Below are 20,239 nucleotides of genomic sequence, written 5' to 3' on the forward strand. Positions count from 1 at the left end.
ATTGATCTGCTTCCATGTGGTTGTGATTAACTTGCAATGCAACACACACATACTCATGCATGCACATGCATACACAAATTGATTTCTGGTTTGAAATCTCATCTGTCTGGCTCAAAGCTGTATGAGTGATATGGAATTGTCAGCAAGCCTCTTAAATACCTAATGAATAAGCGCACACACCAACAGGGTTCGGTTATGAGTGACGCACTCACATCTCTCCCACAATCTACCATCCATGCAGCTTTAAGCAAGCAGCTCCTAACAGAGTTTTGGGTGTAACCTGACTGTAACCACACATAACACCATTTAGGGCAACACAGAGTATAAACCAAAAGGGTAAAGAAACCAAAAAATATTCACATTTGAGAAGCTGAATTCAGATACTTTTTTTCTTAACAAAATTGTCAAACCAATTAATTGAATATCAGCTGCCTCGCTGCCTGCATCCTACGCTGTCTTCAAAGGAAAAATAATTGTAACTGTTAGGTGTCTTAAAGTTCTTCATGTCCCCCAGCTGCTCTGCCTCACCTCTCTGTTATTTACAGAGTTTGCTGATGAACAGATAGCGTTACTTTTTGTGGAAGTTACAGCTAACTGCTGCCGTTATCTGATTAGCTCAGTCTAGTGGTCATAGCTGACTCTACCTGGACTGGGAGTTCAGGGCACCTGGGAAGTGTTAGTGTTTGCACCTCTACTCAAGCACCTCCAGTGCTTGAGTAGAGGTGCATACATGTTACATTAGACACTGAGTGCATACATGTTACATTAGACACTGAATGTAGTCTGTAGTCTGTATTATTCTTCCCCTCACATCTAGTTCACTAGTGAAGTATTTTTACTGCATTACCACTACATTATATTTATATACAAATGCCTAAAATGTCATTACCTACAACATATCTTGTATTATAAAATAGACTATACAACCAGTATATGTGTAATCATTTCTTCTGCGACTTCTGTTACCAGCTACCCTGTAAAACACAAAAATACCCTTTTGTTTTATTTTTTGTGCATCTACTTTTTTAAGGTTGTTTCACTTTTCAAACCACACAGGAAAACAACTCCTCTGGGAACAACAAACACATTTCATGAAGGAATTCCACAAATATCTTCGTTAGACAGATTTACAGTTTGTAACCCAGTTTCAGGTGGAGTGCTTCAACTACTCCAGCTGACATCTCTCCCGCACCACACAGCGGATTAAAGGACTTTTTGCTCACACATTTAGAACACTTTTCTCACCTGTCAGTCACATTCATCTTAGTGATCACACTTCATTGTCGCATAGCTTTCTTCCCACCCTAAGCTGTTTCCATGACCTGCGGCTGACAATGCTTCACTTCTCCCAAGTAGGCTGCAGTCCCAAAGCAACTTATTATTCACTTTGAAATAATGTTCTGGGACTATTGCGTGACTGTAAAGGGTTACTATCGTACATAAAAAAATTATATTTATGGTTTAACTGCTATAATATCCCACCCTTTTCCCGCTAATGACCGATTTTGAAGGGAAAGAAAACATTTTTATTTTGTTTTTGATATCTCTGAAGTAAAGAAATGCACTTTAAAATCAGTTCCAAACTTTCATACCAAGGAGTTCCCCAGAGCTATCTCAATCTTACTCCCTTTCTTGCTCAGTCTTACACACTATTTCTCTATCTCTTCAGGAGCTTCAGTTTGAACGCCTGACCAGGGAACTTGAGGCTGAGCGTCAGATTGTCGCCACCCAGCTCGAGAGATGCAAGCTGGGATCAGAGGCAGGCAGCATGAGCAGCATCAGGTAACATGCAAACACTAGTGTGTGTGGTCGTGGCGGTGGTGGGGTGAACACGTAATACACATTGTCCCCATCTTTTGTGTGTGGTGGTTGGGATTTTTTTGTGTGGAAAGGATATTATTGTATGTGTGTGTGTGTGTGTGTGTGTGTGTGTGTGTGTATGTCCTTAAACACTGTCAGGTCAAACATACATTGAGTGTGTATGTTGGACATTGGGGGTCATAATGTATCTCCCCTGGCTTTATCACACATACACAAGAGTGTATACACAAGTGTGCATGTTAGGTTTGTATGTATGTGTAAACTTAGAGCATGATGGAAGAGGTTCTCGATCCTTCATGACGCTAATACTGACTGCACGATTATGTACCTTCACCCCCAACACACGTACGCACGCACACACACACACACTCTATGGCGTACACACCTTGGGTGAGTGTTACTGGAAAAGAACATTGTTCCACCCTGTTACTGGGTGCATTTATCAGCTGGATGGATTGGGACAACTCTGAGGTTGCAGGCAAAATCACACACACAGATAAACAGGCTCACACACAAGTACACACGGACATTGATAGTTTTACATGAGGGGAAATAACACTGAGCTTGTGGGGAGCTTTACACACATACTATGCAGTAGGGTTGGGCCGATGTTTCAATGTAGACATCGTCCGATGGAAATTTTCATCACCCAATCACCCAACCCTACTATGCAGACAGACGCATGACATAACAATGTGAGACTATGATAACACGCATCACAAACATGCACACTCGCATACCACACACACGCAAACAGCATGCTAGTTGCTGAGGGCTTAAGATAACAGACACATCAACACAACCCTTGGCAACTTTGCTGAGGGTGTGAAAGCACACACCTTCACCCACTTTAATATGTGGTCCAAATGCTATACAGATCGGATCTTTTTAAATGTGACCTGAGTCTAGACATTCAGGCAGCTGTTGTCACAGTTCTGCTGTAGATGGAGCCGTGGTGAACGAAAAGCTCTCCTCAAAAAGCCATTATTAAACATGTGGCTCTCTTTCTTCTCTACCTCACAATCATCTGCTTACAAATTCCCTTTCTTCCACCTGAAATCCACTGAACCATAAGCTCTATTCTGAGTTACATGCACGCTACTTGTCCGGCGTGCGGACACTGTGGGGAGAGAGAGGGAGAGAGAGAGAGAGAGAGAGAGAGAGAGAGAGAGAGAGACTGTATCGTTTGTGAGTTGGGCAGATGTGTTATACAGTGCCAGAAACTGTAATGACTACAGTATAGCTTCAGTATAGAGAACACATATATACACACTATAATCAAAAAACAAAAACAATTTGTCATAATTAGAGAGAAATGTGACCCGTGAGAGGACGATGAAATTGTGTGAGCTAACCGGAGCTATCCTCTGTGGCTCTGTTTACTTTTGTATAACAGCGTGCTGCGTGTGACGTTGTTCTTCTGCGCATACGGGTCACTTTCAGGCCGTGGAGAGTACACACTGGAGTCTATATGGGCCACATTTAAACAACAATGTGAACTGTCAAACAAAAAAATCAGATCTGTGAAAAAAATCGGAATTGAGCATTAAGGCCTGCAGTCTGAACGTAACCTTAGACTTTGCTTTGCAAGAGAGGATTGGGTCAAGCCTTGGTATTACACTTCCTGGAACCCCTTTGTCACATTGCAGCATTTATTAGAATATTGGCCACAGCCCTGAAACCCTTCAAAATACTTTATTATGGTCCTCATTTACAAGTTGGACCTTTCTGCTGCTAAAATTATTTTCAGACGAGGGAAAGAGAGCTCTTTATAGAAAGAGGGGGGAAAGATAAAGGGATGGTTGGAGGAGGGGATATGTATGCGACTAACAAATATTGAATTTTATGCTAACAGTTCAAACCTTCAGCTCAATGTCTGCGGCTCTCCTCACTAACACCTCGCATTCTCTCTCATACAAGCTTTGCTTCCCTGTAAAAAAAAAATCCTGAGTAAAAGTAAAGTTTAGTGGAAATATGGGATACATCAGATGACACCTTCTGGTGAAAGTTTCTAGGGTTCTAGACTCTAAACTACTGACGTAGTCGAATCAGAATCGTCAAGTCCTGGCTATAGTCGACTGATAGTCGAATCATCTGGGTTTTTGTGTGCGGCAATTGCGAGCGGAGGGGGAGTTACACACGGTAGCTCCGCTTTAATCTTGAGAAGCTGCAGAGCTGCAGTCTCTATTCATTCAACTTACACTGTAAATTTCCAGCTAAACTGAGGCTTTTTGAAGACCCTTCTCTCTCTCTCTCTCTCGCCTGTCATTCACCGGTCTTGAGTGTGTTTTGCGTGCATGCCATGCTGCCGACAACTACATACACGTCGCGGTTCCTCGCGGGTCTATTTCAAGTAGCCGGCTATTTAAAAACGATAAAATAAATTATCCGAAAGTCCCACGAGGTGCGGACAACTCGGCACACCAGTGCAGCTGGATCTCAGTCTCTTCAGCAAGTGTTCCTCTTCCGCCATCACACACACACACACACACACACACGCTACGCCTACATATGCGCACTGACGACCCAGGGTTAGGGTTACAATTTTGGATTTATTAACGCACTTGGAAGTTTTATTCTTTTTACATGTTTATTTACAGCATTAAACGTTGAAATGTATATTGTAATAGGCTGTATATTAACTTATTAGGAGAAAACTGGTAGTATTATGTAAAATCAGACGTTGAGCACCCCAATATCACCAAAATGGCTGATCCTTGTTTCACTGCGAAGCTTCGACTGTGAAATTGACAGTCAAATCAGGCTCCGCCCATCAAAGCATCGAATGTTCGACTACTGGGGGTCAGCCCTAGCTTATACTGTCAATATGTCAATAACTCAATCAACTGTTCAAAAATATTGCCACAAACCTACACATAATTTTGCTGAAAAATACACATGACGCTTCTGTCACCTTAATCATACACTGTGTTACATCTCAGCGTTTCCCATACATTGATTCATTTGTATATCGACGCTGACCTCCACATGTATACATTGGCTTTCATTGCCTGCAGCGCAGACATTCGTTCAGCCTGTCCTCTCACTTGCTCCCCCTCTGTCTCACAAACACAATAAACACTTTCATACAGAGATTACGCAATAAGCGCAGAAAGAATATCTGCCAATATGCCGCATTCAGTCATTTATACAAAACCAATGTTTGCGGCATAATCTCGCAACTGTATTATCGTTTTTATGGTTAAAGAGTTTTTTACAAGACGGACCACAACAGGTGTTTTTAAATGGTTTTAACTCCAGCAAGCTGGTTTTAAACACTGGACTCCCCCAGGGCTGTGTCTTATCTCCCATTCTCTTCTCTGCTTATACTAACAGCATTTCCTGCAGCAGTGAAGGAATAACACTTTTTAAGTACGCAGATGACATGGCCCTGGTGGCACACCTGACTGGCACTGATGCCCTGTCCCAATATCAACAGGCAATCAACAACCTGGTCCAAACATTCACTGATCATTCCCTGGAGCTCAGTCTAACAAAAACAAAGGAACTGTGCTGTGGGAGCAAAGTTAAAACATCCTCCCATCTCTTCCAGCCTCTCAGTATCCAGGGTCAGCTGGTGGAGCAGGTTGAGTCCTTCAAGTACCTGAGATCGACACCTGCCTGTCCTACGCACAACATGCTGACTCCGTGTTCAAAAAAGCACAACAGCGCCTCCACCTGCTGAGGAAATTAAGGACTTTTCATGTCAGCAAGGATATTTTAACTCTGGTTTACTCGTCACTCATTGAATCCATTCTCACCTTCAACATCTCATCCTGGTACAACCTCCTCATAGTCAAACATAAAACCAAACTCTCCCGTATAATAAACCACTGCAGCAAGATAATCGGCTCACCACAACCCCCCTTATTTGAGCTGCACAACCGTTCTGTGATCAGGAAGGCCACCCTGATCACAGGAGACCCCTCTCACCCTCTCCATCACTCTTTCCAGTTACTGCCATCAGGCAGACGATATAAAGTTCCACTTGCCAGAAAAAACATTTACAAGAAATCTTTCATACCGTCTGCAATAACCACTCTGAACAAAAAAAAATAAATAGACATTGTACAGCTGCTGTTGTAATGTAGGTTTTAATTGTGCGTTTGAAGTATGTGTTTAAATGTATGTTTTAAAGGAGCCTTGTCGAAGGAGAATTTCTGTCACTTTTTTTTGGGGACAGACAATAAAGCTATCTATCTATCTATCTATCTATCTATGTGCTTTCACATAGCGATCCCTCTTTCCGGAATCAGCGGTGTAGAAAAACACCATTACGTGTAATACAACACCGGCATGCCAGCTGTGATTTTTCATGTTCTGTCTCTGTTACTGCCAACGTTCCTGTGACGGATCAAATCCGACCACCCTTTCCGGCTCTGTACCTTTCATAGAGTGCAGCTAGCCGGCATACTGGAGCAATACTCCTGGAAAATAATCAGTGTGAAAGTGGCTATTTACTAGGACTGAACAATTTGGGGAAAAAATCTAATTGCGATTTTTTTGTCAGATATTGCAATTATGATTCGATATGCTAAGGTTCAGTATTCACTGACAGTCTATTTTTGACTGAAGCCATGTCAAGCAGGACAGAGCAGATGAACCAGGCAGGAAGTCAGACACAGAACAGAACGGCATAGAGAATCTTTTAAATTTTCAAAATAAAACACCCTTTGCAGATTCCAGATCGGCATGAATCTGTAACTGCATGACTGTTTAAAACAGGTCAGATGAGTTGAATAATTAACCTACATTTTAATCGCCATCTTTACGATTAGCTAATCCTGTTCTTTCAAATCAATCCAGAGTTAAATGGTTAGTATCATGAACACCATGGCACAATTTTTTCCAAGACTAATGCATTCAAGTTAAATCTGATAAGTTAGTTTATCTACGTTCTTAACACAACGCTCTCAATCTCGGAGACCTTCAAATAAGTTATTAGCTAGCATTTAATGAGTCTAGCAAATAAGGATAGCTATGTTAACGAAAGAATTAGGGCTGCAGCTAACAATGATTTTAGTATTCGAAGCTTCGAAAGATTATTTCAACGATTCATCGATGCGTCGTTTAAGAAGTACTTTTCTTGGCACCGTTGCCCCCCACCCCACCCCACCCCCCGTAACGGGATCAGCTGTGCACGTTTATAGGTGATAGATATTTATTAGTCCTTTCGGAAATTCATAGTGTGTCATACAGCAAACATCAGATCAGGTAGCAGGGATTGTCTGAGCTACAGAGAGAGCTGGAGGTGAGTAAAAAGGTGCATCTCCCCGACACCCAGTTAACTCATGACTGTGAGGTTATAACTCACAGCCCAAAAAGGAGAACAGCAAACGCACTAGTGTACATTTTCAGCTGAGGACTGCGGCTTACTTTGGCTGGCCTTCAACTCATCAATTAATCATTATTTCAGTTAAATACTAAAGTTACTGTTACTGTTATCTGTGGTCATGCTGGCATGACACCCTTTTGTTCAGGTGCCGTCGCGCTGTTGCTTAGGTGGCATAAGTTTCGTTTTACGGTGGACGGACAGTAACATTACATAGTTATTGTTTTCTTTAGCATGAAATAATCCCATGCGTTGGACACTTTCTTCTTTGGCTCTCATTATTTTCTCTCTCTTCCTTCACTTTGCAAACAGCTCCATTATAATCACGTCGTGTTCACAGCTTAAGCGCGATGTGCGACAGTAATAAATTTCCAAGCGAAACACTGGACAAATTTTATTAATCGATTTTATCGATTTAATCGATGAATCCTTTTAGCCCTAGATGGAATACAGCTGGGCTGTGGAGGTTAGCATGCTGCACATAGCTGTAGGTCAGTATCAACTGTTGATTTTGAATAGACCAGTCAATATTTTTGAATGAGACAGCTACGAAAGCCCTCTCCAGGGTGTACCCCGCCTTTCGCTCGATGTCAGCTGGGATTGGCTCCAACCCCCCCGTGACCGTGTACACAGGAAGCAAGCGGTTAAGGATGGATGGATGGAAGGACAGCTACGAAAGCAAAGAACTGAGACTTTGTCTTAGTAGAGCCATCTAGATGGCTTCTTCTAACTTTTCAATAAGTTTTAACTCTTGGAAGAGCTTTATCTTCCATTTTAACCCTGCATGTGGCCTATTACTGTATTATACTATATTAGAGGTGTAACGCTATGTGTATTTGTCCCCAAAACCCAGATATATACTGTTTTATGTACCGTTACAGACCATGTATATTTGTGTTAATTTTCTTTACTTTCTTTACTGACAAAAGTCTGTGAAAGTGCTATTTCTTGAAACACTTACCATGGTTTTATCTGAACTTGTGCATGTGTTTGGGTGCATTGGCTTTATACTTGTGAGAAGGTCTGCTTGTGCATGTGTCTGTGCCAGCAATAGTCTGTCTGCTGTCAAGTCTGCTGTATCACAGTTGCCTCATCTTACGATTATCACATCAGATATGGAGGATTGGCTTAGCTAAGCTTTTGACTGCTGACAGCTCACTATATGCCACATCCATTTCTGTGTGCACTCAAATTTGTCAAGGCGTGTCAACTAAAATGTGTGATGTGCACTTGTCTTTCTTTTTGTGCTTATGCATACACACGTTCCATTTTGATTGACATTATCCTATGCAGACTTTTTTTTTTGATTTACCTTTTTTGGTTTCAAGTATAGATATTAGTGTCTGCAATATGTGTGTGAATGATCACAGAAAGTCTGATGCTACTCAGAGAGACAGCGCTAACCTTTCCCATGGTCTCCAACATCACCACTCATTTTCCTCTCCTTCATCAGGGTCTCAGTGACAGAGAGCAGCTAAATATAGAGTGTAGTGGTTTGCTTTGAGTGAATAGGTATTATAATAAAACACAGGGTAAAAATGAAGGTAGGCAGATGAGGTAGTTGGAAGACGGTTACATAGACACACACTAGAGGTCTTTTATACTGTATATTTTATATAACATTTTTGACATCTCATGAAATACTTACTCTCATCTTATCCTTCTAAAGGTATGTTTCTCCTTCCATGACAGTCTATATTCTCTCAGACAAGGTTTCCTATAGGCTTTAAGCAGCAGCCACCATGTTCACTCAGCAGTGGGTCAATTTCTCTGTTAGAAGCCTGTCAGGGTGAAAGCTACCTAGTACCCTGTAGTTTTGTATGTGTCTGAATCTGTATTTCTATACCAAATGTGTGGGTTTTTGTATAACCTCTGTTGTGGGTTTGTATTGAACATGCTTGGAGTGAGGGCTGTGTTTGTCTTTGCGTGTCTATGTGTGTTCTTGGCAGCCGCTGCAAGCCTTCATGTCCTTAGTTGTGTTCCGCTCGATAAAGCAATTCAGGCATCTCCATGGACTCCTCCTCAGAGCGAAGGACCCTAAAAAAATGCATGACTGTGGTGCAGAAACCCAGGGCATTACTGACTAACATCTGCTCACACTGTGAACTGTTGGCATGCGACACACTCTTTAAAGGAAGGAAACACACACTGGCACACACATTCACATGCAAACACGTAGACTCCAAACGCCATGCCGAGACTAATTTATCATTTCTCTAACATTAGTGGTAAGTGGCAGCCAGTGGGAAACATTTGCTCCTGCTGTCTTTTCTGCCTGACTGGCTGTGCAGCGCAAGCCTTCAGTGCTCTTTTAAAGGGGTATACCACCAAATTAATGGATAATGTATTTCAATTAGTATTCATCTATTTTTTCACCATTATGGAGATGTCAGGGCAAACAGTGATATAGCACCAAATGATGTCAAGTTAGGAAAATAAAATTACATTAAAAAGGGAATCTAGTTCAATACGTTGTTCCTGCAAATTAAGATAATCACCAAGATAACTAGCTGTATATGTAGAGGAAGATGAATTCAAATACAATAATTTAGTATGACATGTCATTTGCCTATAATATGCAGTATACTATAGCTGAATTATTTATATATTGATATAATGGTTAAAACTGGGAGATGTTAACACAGAGTTTCAACATGTCTTGGAAGACACATGGAAATATAAGGAAAAAAAAGTAGGGATGCACCGAAATGAAAATTCTTGGCTGAAGCCGAAACCAAATATAATGAAAAAATATACCGAATACAGAACACCAAACAAGTACATTCACATTTTTTCCATTTATTTTTACTTTTTTTACCATTGTATAAAGTAAATAGTCAAAATGTGCTTTTTACTCAGTATTTCCCACAGGATTTGGGAGACTATGGTGGGTGGGTTCGAGGCCCAAGAGGGTCCAATAAAGTAATAACATGTGTCCATTTACTTTTAATGTACACATGTAATATGTTTTATACTTTCTGTGAATATAATCAAATTAATCTTATTTCCACACTGTATAGACACCTTAGTTTGAAAACCCGATGTTGTCACAAATCCTTGTGCTAAATTCATCAAGTCCGAGCCAATTTGATAAATAATGTTGTATGTGGTTCTCGTATTGCGTAACATGAAGCCTTCATAGCCTCTCTTCAGGTAGGACTCACATACTGCAACACTTGTCTTTGTAAAGAGAGAAACTGACAGGATAAAGTCGCTAACCTGCCTGTCAGCTCGCAATGTTACCATAAAGGTTAACATAAAGCATAAAGGTACCATAAACGCTTGAATACGTGAATACTCCAAATTTAGGTGCGGCTAGCTTAATCGCCTTCTCACAGAAGTGACAGAAACACTCCAAGCGGGTCAGACCATTTGTTGCCTTTTCTAAGAAGTCAGCCACAGATGGAGTGGATGTGCTAGGAGACAATTCAGCAGAACAGTGTGTGCAAGCGGCGCTTTTTGCATCCTGGAAAATTATTTCAAACTTTTCTCCTATTATCCTGTTGCTTAGTACATTACTAGGTTATCAGAGGTCCCCAAAACGGATAACATTGTCGTCTGAAGTGGCAAAGTTATGTTCATTTGGAACACATATGAAAGTGGACTGGAAAAGATCAGATTCTGTGTGACTTGGCCTGTTCACACTGATCAGATCTGAGTCACATATGAGCAAAAAAATTGGATTTGGGTCACTTTGGCCTGCAGTTTGAACGTAGCCTTAGTGAGAATAGGTGCACCTGTTCCAAGTTGAAATCTGTACCAAATTTTATCACAAAAATAATCTCATATATTCCATTATAACCTAGTTAAATATTTGTTCTGAACTTTATGAACTTGCTGAACTGTGCTGGCTTCTTGCTGGTCATATCATACCTGTTTTTCATGAACAATTAAATAAATCATCTAAAAAAATCAATTGATCTAACTAAGCACTAGTTGTAGGGACCAGCACAGTGCAGAACCTTTTTCACATCTGCCTCCCGAGTGTTTTTGCTCACTGAGATATAAGGCAGATAAATGTAATTCCTTGACAGATTCAGATCATTAAAGGTCGCATGACTCTTTGTCTGACTTGCAGTGACCTTGCTGGGCATTCTGGGACTATTGGTGCATTAAAGTACTGCCTGTGAACTGTTGAAGAAATAATGTGAAACTGGCTACTAAGCTAATCGTGACTCTGGGCAGTAGATTATTAAGGCCATATATGAGATGTCATGCAAGCTTATGGATTCACTGGCTAAATTAGTTATGTTGTTGTCATATTCCCTTGGCTTTGAGCAAACATAGAACTAGCTTGATACCTTGTGGCTAGTATTATGGAGTATTTATGCATATGTGAAATGATAGATGACGAAATTTAGATATTACAGCAATCAGTAAAGCTTTAGAACAAAAAAATGCACAGTGAGGAAGAGAGAGAGTGCAGCTGTTGTAAAGCAGTGTCATTAAAGAAAAACGGAGTAGCATGCCAAAGTCCATTATAATTCGGCAATTATTTTTAAGCAGAAAGGTCACGTCAGATAACAGGAATCCAAGCCGAGGTAGGCAGCCCCTCAGTTGGTATGCAGATGACAAACGAAGCTGAGCAAAACAAATGTGACCTCTAAATGAGTGTTTTGTTGTGCGTGATGGAATTGTTAGCATTTAGTGGAGAGGCATAGGGTTATAAATGCTGGGGGTGGTGGGAAAGCAACACAGAAAGAGTGAGGGAAAGAGAGATTTAAAAGAAAGGACAGAGGTAGACAAGGAAAGACAGATAAAATGATAGACGCCTAATAAATAGTTTTCACTATCCTGTGGCTTCCACAGAAAACAGTAGATTCATTGGTTTATTATTTTAAAATTTTTCTTGTTCTCTTTCTCTCTCTCTCTTGCTTGTTCTTTTCTCATTTTCTCTCAGGTTTATCTTTCTCTCGCTCAGCACATCTGTCCCTCTATTCTTTCCAGTTTTCATCATTATTTACCAAATATTATTTTACATACATACAACTGTATTATCACTGTGCTAATAAACTGAACCTTCTCTGTGTATTCACTTACTTGCAGTACATTATCTTGTACTGAATCAAATATAGACAGTACGTGTCTGTGTGTGTGGTAATCACTCTGTGCTAGTTTTGATGAGCTCTGTTGACCAGACATTCCCTTTGGCCATATCATTTATGTATCCTGCTGTCGTGTATTTATGATGTTCATGGATTGAAGCATGTTGATTTTGTCTGTTTGTCCTTCAGAGGGCACTGATTTTTGTTAATGCTGTTGGTTTATGCAACTAAGAGAAAAGAAGAAAACAAAACTACTAAGTAAACACTTAGCATTCACACTGAAAAAACTACAGTATATGCAGTATAGGTGACTTGGCCCCATTGTCCACCCTAAATGCGTGCACACATGTGCACAAACATCCCCACCAGATATTTGTATTCATACACACACATGCTGTGTTGTCTTGACAAATATAGTTTTACCTTATGATATCCAGTGGTCATGGAAGTGATCTGCTTAAAGCTCTACATTTAGAAAAAAAAATAGATTTTTTTTACGGATGCAGTTGGAGAAGTAGTGTAGTGTGGGAGAACTTGGGTAGGTTGAAGACCAGCCAAGCTGTAGCCTAGGTGTGAGATGATAAGAACCTGGACCAGAACTAGGTGAAGAGCGCACTGTCCACCTTTATGTGTTGTGGCAGCGATGTTGGCAGTGAAGGACGGCTGGTCGTCTAGTGTCACACCCAGGTTCCTTGCAGACTGAGACAGGGACATCATAGAGTTCTCAGTGGTAATGAAGAGGTCATGGACGGGACATGCCTTCCCTGGGAGAAAGAGCAGCTCAGCATTTTCGTGGCTGAACTTAAGGTGGTGTGCAGACTTCCACAGGAAAAAGACAATTGGCTGAGTGACAAATGAGTGTTCAGGAAGTTAGATCCATGATAAATAAACTGCTGTAGGACACAAATAGACACACATGAATGCACACACACAACATTTCCATTGGTTTTGTTCAGCTGTGTGAATATGTGCCGTGCTGTATGAAACATTAACGTCAAGTCAACATATTGAACCGATACATAGAGACACAGATTGAGACAAAAAAAGTGTGTGTGCATGTGTGAAAGAGAGAGAGAGAGAGGGAGAGTGAGGTGTAAAGTTCATGTCCTGAGGCAGTAACAGCTTTCTGATTGTGTTGTTCAGACTTACACATCTGCCCAGAGACCCCTCGGGTAGGTCAGAGAAAGGTAAAGCCTGAGTGTCAGTGCAGTGTGTGTACCGTATGTGAGAAAGAGATCGAGAGAGAGGGAGAGAGAACAAAAGCAATGAATCACAACACACACGCTTGCCCTGCTGTGCATTGGTGCCCAGTCCGGGAGCCCGTATAACTATTTATTCTAATCAAGCTGTGACATTTAGTTCCACACCAGCAGGGACCAGCGCCACTCTTTGTGCCGTGTGCACGAACACGCCCACACACACACCAAACATTTCCTCACCCTGCACCCAAGACTTTTCTCAGGGGCAAACACACTTACTAGACTATAAAGTTGTCCTACCCTGTGGAGCAAATATTCACACCACTGTTATGGGCTTTGTCCTCACACACTTTGAAGTTGATCACAGCAACCCATGTTGAGCGCCAGAAACATTCTAAAAAAGCAAACGCTTGTCTGTCATTGAATTGTTTTGTCTAACTTTTCTGTTCTCTCATTATTCTCAGCATGAATAGTTTCACAGAAATCCATCTAAAAAGTCAACCTCATGGTGGAGCAAAAGGAAACGTCAGGGTTTATTTACTTTTATCCTCTAGGGACCACAAATGTTTGTAAAAAAAAAAATAAAAAATGAATAAAAAGTCACAACGATGCAATAGTTGTTGAGATATTTCAGTCTGGAAAAAAGTTGTAGACCAAGCGACCGACTGACATTGCCATCCACAGAGCTGTGCTGCTAGAGTGGCTACTATAAAATGAAATGAAAAATGAAATACACTTCTTTCGCACTTTAAAAAGTTTCTGTTTTATGTTTGATTTAATTTATTGACTTCATTCATTGAACAGGTCTGTTACATTTGGACAGCTTTTAGACTTCATCTTGCAGCTACAGCTTTTTCCGTGCTTTCTTTCTGTCCCTGACCACCCTCCTGTTTTTGCCATAGCTAAAATACTATCCAATTACATTCCTTTATCTCACTATACCCCACTCTCGTCTCCTGCGTTGGGTGATAATAGAGGGATCCATCACACCATTAGCTGCAGGCGGTTTTATAAGCTCAGCAAAATGCTGCATAGAGAGAACTCAAATTATAGGCTGCTGCATTATACCTTACAATACGCCTTGTGTTTGGGCCTGTGTGTGTGTATATGTGTGTGTCTATGTGAGTGATGATGATACCTCAAGTCATGCTCCCCCCTAATGACTGATGATGCATTTCCAAGAGGAGAGGAGAAAAATGGTGGCAGGTGGCGACATCTCTCACACCGCTGTCGTCCCCGCTGTCTATCTTTCTGTCTGCCTCTCTGTCTGCCTCTCTCTGTGTTGTTTCATCTCTCCCCCTATCTATCTGTCTTTGCTCTTAAATTACATCTTGGCTTTTCACATTTTAGTGAGTGCATTTTTTTCTTCACATGACACATTTCACTGTAAATGGAGAAACCCTACCTTTGGCTTTGGCATTTCCTTAAAATGGCTTGATAGCATTGCTAGCAGCCAAGTTAGCTGTTACTCAAATGAAATTTGTTCTGTTAAAGGCATTCAGACTTATTAAAATTTGAAAACGGATATTTTAGTGGTGTTCGTGAGTGAAAACTGTGCTTTTTATCTCAGTGTCATCAACAAGGAAGTCAGAAATCAGTATCCGCTAAATAACAACACTTAAATGTGGGCAGGGATTTAGAGATTGATCGATGCTCAGGGACACTTACAGCCAATGTATACTAATTATACTACGAGCTTAAATCTTGCTTGTCCATGCGATGGCTGATCTCTTGAATGGAAGCCTGAACAGAGAATTCTCCGCTACTCCGAAGTGTCGAGCTAGTAGAAACAATCTGCCAAACGTGAAACTAAATGGGTTGGTACTTGTTTTTCCACATTTCAGTTTTTCATGTTAATGGATGGCAGAATGTGGTTGATTTTTCAGGTTCTTCTCCCTTGTGCTGAACACAGCGCCTGCTGTTTTCTTTTATTAGTTTGTCCAGGTCCAATCTTACACCCCAGCTCATTTCTTGTGAAGGAAGGGTCACTGTCATATGTTGTTACGGTTACGATAGCAATTTTGTCATTTGTCAACCACTGTTTTCTTGTTTTGGGCAAATCATATCTTGCAGACAGCTGTCAAACATTCTATCTACATTTGAGCTTTCTATGACTAGTATATAATATATTGCCAAAGTTTTAAAATACAACAAGGATTTACAATCATAGGTATTCACTTCTCAGTACTTTTCCTTGATTTATCCTAGTGTGTGACCGCAAAGAACATTATTGATTGCACTACACTACTACGTTTCTCTACATAGGCATAGGATTTGTTTAGATTGTTAGAACTGAGGGTATATCTTCTTTATTTTGTCAAAATATGCATAACAGATTTCTATATTTTTCTGATAGTGGTTGTCATCGATATTCAGCCACTATGTACTCTGTTAAGGTGCAAATCAAATTTCAACTTAATTTGAGATTTTGTTGTTTCTTTCATGGCATATCATTTCCTTTCTGTTTTGAAACGATGTGGTTAGGCCAAATAATGTCCCTCTGCCTGTCATTCCAGCTATGGATGTAAAGGCGGATAGATAGGCCATGTTTACTCCTGTAGGAGCCAGCAGCTGGTGACTCCATGTCAGTGGCAAGGAGACGAAGGCCTGCGGGGCCAACAGCATCAGTGTGTGTGTGTGTTTATGTGTGTATGTGCCCCTGTGTGTATGTGTGTGTCCTCATGCTGAGGGGAATCGGGGGTGTTTGGTTCATTAAACATGCAAATGCATGCTTATCTTCCCCCAACACCAGATAGTGGTGAGAATAGATAAGAACCAACCAAACCATGCCAGAGAGACAGACAGAGAGAAAAAAAAACAGAGAGAGTGCGATAGAAAGAAACACTGAGACAAAACACAGACAGAGAGAGATAAAAAAGAAAAAGAGACAAATTCCAAAAAGCTAGGTGTGGAGAAAAAGAACAGAGTAAAGAGGGCGAGAGGCACAGAGAGACAGAAGAGAAATGAGCTTATTAATAACTGCTGTGGAAGGTAATGTCTCCCCAGAGCTTATATAATAGGACACCTGATGGCTATTTGAACACATGGGTTATCTGTTTTGTTTTTGTTAGAGTGTAGTGGGTTTGTCTGTTTCCTCATCCATATCGCTCATCCATCACTGATTCATCAGAGAGCGCTGATCACATTATAACAAAATGTGGAAATATGATGCATCTCACTGCTGCTTTTGGCATTTTCTAAATTAGCAACAGCAACAGTGATTGGCCCAGGGGAGCACTGTAATTACAGGTCAAAATAAGGTGATGAATATGTTACTGATTGGCTGTGAGAGATACTGTATCATTTGTATTTGTCGATGGTTTATTGTTTCCTTGTTAGACAAAGTGCCTGATCAGTTTGTGCCTGATCAGTGCTAAAGGAGTTCCACTTTGTGCTGAAGTTACTCTGAACTCATCACATAAAACTTTCAGTTGGTGTCTGTATCAGTTGGTTAGGCACTCCTTTTGACTTTGGTGTTTATACTTATGTGTATGTGTGTGTGTCAGTGAAGGCAGTTATTAGTATGCATGTATGTGGCTGATGGTCTGTATATTGCTGTCAATTCAACAGGAATGGCTGAAAAAAGTGTGTGAATTCATCCATACAGAGACCACACATTCGGAAAAACTCGACAGACGGTGCTTTTTTTAATATTCAGAGTTTGTGTGTGCGTGTGTGTGCAGGATAACAGATGTGTTATGCCCTGCCTGCCTACCTGCATGTCTGCCGCCTTGTAGGCATGTATTTTTCAGTGTTTGAGTGTGTGTGGTGACAGTGTGATCAGTGTTGGGGAGAAAAGGTTTCCATTTAACAGGATTAAAGTAAGCTGGTTTTAAAAAATGCCAACTCTAATTCACAACAGTTATGGTAAGAAACACAGCGATCACAGTGGAGATGCCTTACAGAAAATCAGGCGATTACTTGTAATGTCACACATGAATGTGTAGTGGTATAGTCAACTTTATGCCTCTATTTGGATTAACAAAGTGTTACATCATTTGAATAAAGTTTAAGTATACCAATGTATAATTTTTCTACCTATTAAAACCTAAGAAGTAACTGAAAACTTGATGGGATTTCTGGAGTTTTCTGGAATTTCAATAGATATTTTCTGCATGAAAGTGTGAAGTGAAATCTTGGGATACATGTTTTTAGGATTTCCATAATTATAATATGAATGTCTGGATTTACAGGCCTGCTTTGACTGCACTGACTGAAGTGTTTTTGAGGCTGCAGCCACTGACCTGGAAGAACTAACTGACACTGTGACATCTTACATAAGTTTTTGTGAGGACATGTGTGTGCTGACTAAAACCTTCTGCACATACATCAACCAAAAACCCTGGTTCACAACGAAACTTAGGCAGCTTCGTCAGACCAAAGAGGAGGCCTTCAGAAGTGGGGATAGAGTCCTGTCAAACCAGGCCAGGAACACACTGACTAAGAGATGAAAGCAGCAAAGAGGAGCTACGCTGAAAAGCTAGAAAAAAGCTTCACAGCCTGCGTCAGCGTGGAGAGGCCTGCAGACTTTCACAAACTACAGGAGACCATCCCCCAACACTGCTGGTACTCAACGACTGGCTGACGAGCTGAATGGATTTTACAGTAGGTTTGAGAAGCCCACAGTCACACCTCTCCCCCGCTCCAAATCCCACTGCCACGCTCTCACCCCACCTCTCTAACCCCTCACCTGCACCATGATCTGTGTAGAGGATGTGCGCCAACTCTTCCAGAGAGAGAAGAGCTCCTGACCCAGACTGTGTCACCATCCTGCCTGAAAATCTGCGCAGACCAGCTGGCCCCCATCTTCACACAGATCTTCAACAGATCACTGGAGCTGTGTGAAGTTCCCTCCTGCTTCAAATGCTCCACAATCATCCCAGTCCACTGAAAACCCTCCATCTCTGAATTAAATGACTACAGGCCTGTCGCCCTGACATCTGTAGTCATGAAGTCCTTTGAAAGACTGGTGTTGGCCCACCTGAAGGACATTACAGGCTCCTTACTGGACCCCCTGCAGTTTGCCTACAAGGCTAACTGGTCAGTGGATGATGGACTACATTTCATCCTGCAACACCTCGACTCTCCAGGGACATATGCAAGGATCCTTCAACACCATCATCCCGGACATCCTCAGCACCAAACTCAACCAGCACACTGTGCCAGCCTCCACCTGTCAGTGGATCGAAGTGAGGAAGTGAAACTTCCTGACTGACAGGAGTCAGCAGGTGAGGCTGGGGAACATCACATCCAGCACCCGGACTGTTAGCACTGGCGCCCCCCAGGGGTGTGTGCTCTCCCCCCTGCTCTTCTCCCTCTACACCAACGACTGCACCTCAGGAGACCCAAATGTTAAATTCCTGAAGTTTGCTGATGACACAACGGTCATCGGCCTCATGCAAATGCATGGTGATGAGTCAGGCTACAGACGGGAGGTTGATCAGCTGGCTCTCTGGGGCGGCCAGAACAACCTAGAGTTTAACACGCTAAAAACTGTGGAGATGACCGTGGACTGGGGTTAAACACAGTAGCTCCATTTTAATCTTGAGAAGCTGCAGAACTGTAGTCTCTATTCATTCAACTTACACTGTAAATTTCCAGCTAAACTGAGGGTTTTTGAAAATGCTTCTCTCTCTCTCTCTCTCTCTCTCTCTCTCTCTCTCTCTCTCTCTCTCTCTCTCTCTCTCTCTCTCTCTCTCTCTCTCTCTCTCTCTCTCTCTCTCTCTCTGTCTGTGTGGTTCATCAATGGTGATAAATTATCTGAAAGTCCCGCGAGTTGCAGACAACTCAGCACAACACCAGTGAAGATGGTGCTCCTTCTCTTCTCTTCAGCAAGCGTTCCTCTTCTGCCACTACACACATACACCAGACATACACTCTAAGCCTACACATGCGCACTGACAACCCAGGGTTAGGGTTACAATTTTGGATTTATTTACATGAAAAGTATATTGTAATAGGCTGTATATTAACTTATTGGGAGAATACTGGTAGTTGTATGTAAAATCAGACGGTTAGCACCCCCATATCACCAAAATGGCATGATCCTTGTTTCGCTGCGAAGCTTTGACTGTGAGATAGACAGTCGAATCAGACTCCGCCCATCGAAGCATTGACTCTTCGAATATTCAGGGTCAGCCCTAGTATACATGTGTATAAATAACTGTATATATTATTTTATTTCACATGTTCCCATATTTTAATTTAGGCCTATACTTAAATATATGTTGTGTGTGTAGCATGAAGGAACTACAAATTTCATTTTGTTATGCAGCCTTGTGCTGTATAATGACTGATAAACAACCTTGTACCTTGTAATGAAAACATTTGTCCTAGTCAGTTTGCACATGACTATTAACATGCAGGACTTAGAAACATGGCTGCTTTCAAGTTCTTGTCCTCTCACTGATGTCCTGAAAATTGCTTGTGTTAGAAGGCCTCAGAAAGCACTGACTTTGCTCTGTGTGTTTCTGTATGTATCTGTATGTGTATGTATGTGTGTGTCTATGCGTGAGGGAGAGAAAGACAGAGACTGAGAGAGCAAAAGGGAGATGCAGAGTATGAGTGAGTTTGTCCTCTTGGGGCATCATACCCTGAGGCCAAAGGAATCAACGCCTGAAGCAGATTTTATACTTCACATAGTGGAGGCTATGCAGGTGATGTGTGTTTTTGTGTGTGTCTGTGTACCAGGGACAGGTTGTTTTGGTGTCTATCTGCATGCATACATCTGTGCCTGGCCTCTACTTTTCAATAACCCAAGTTCCTCACTTCTACTTTTTCACCAACACTTTGTCATTAATACGTACCGACAGTGTGAAGAGGACAAAAATCGACAGAAAAGA

The 20,239-nt window shown here is 41.4% G+C and overlaps 1 protein-coding gene across 2 annotated transcripts in view; it reads left to right on the forward strand.

The window, feature by feature from the left end:
- Positions 1–20,239, forward strand: part of ctnnd2a (catenin (cadherin-associated protein), delta 2a) — a 308,492-nt gene that overhangs the window by 103,200 nt on the left and 185,053 nt on the right. For both annotated transcript variants that reach the window (XM_038726010.1, XM_038726002.1), the window contains exon 3: positions 1,670–1,782. In XM_038726010.1, coding sequence (XP_038581938.1) covers positions 1,670–1,782 — 113 coding nt within the window. The remainder of the gene's footprint in view (positions 1–1,669; positions 1,783–20,239) is intronic.

The sequence above is a fragment of the Micropterus salmoides genome, unplaced genomic scaffold (assembly GCF_014851395.1).
Source record: "Micropterus salmoides isolate LMB-PRFRI ecotype aquatic unplaced genomic scaffold, ASM1485139v1 Ms_hic_scaffold_1, whole genome shotgun sequence".
NCBI classification, from domain to species: domain Eukaryota; kingdom Metazoa; phylum Chordata; class Actinopteri; order Centrarchiformes; family Centrarchidae; genus Micropterus; species Micropterus salmoides.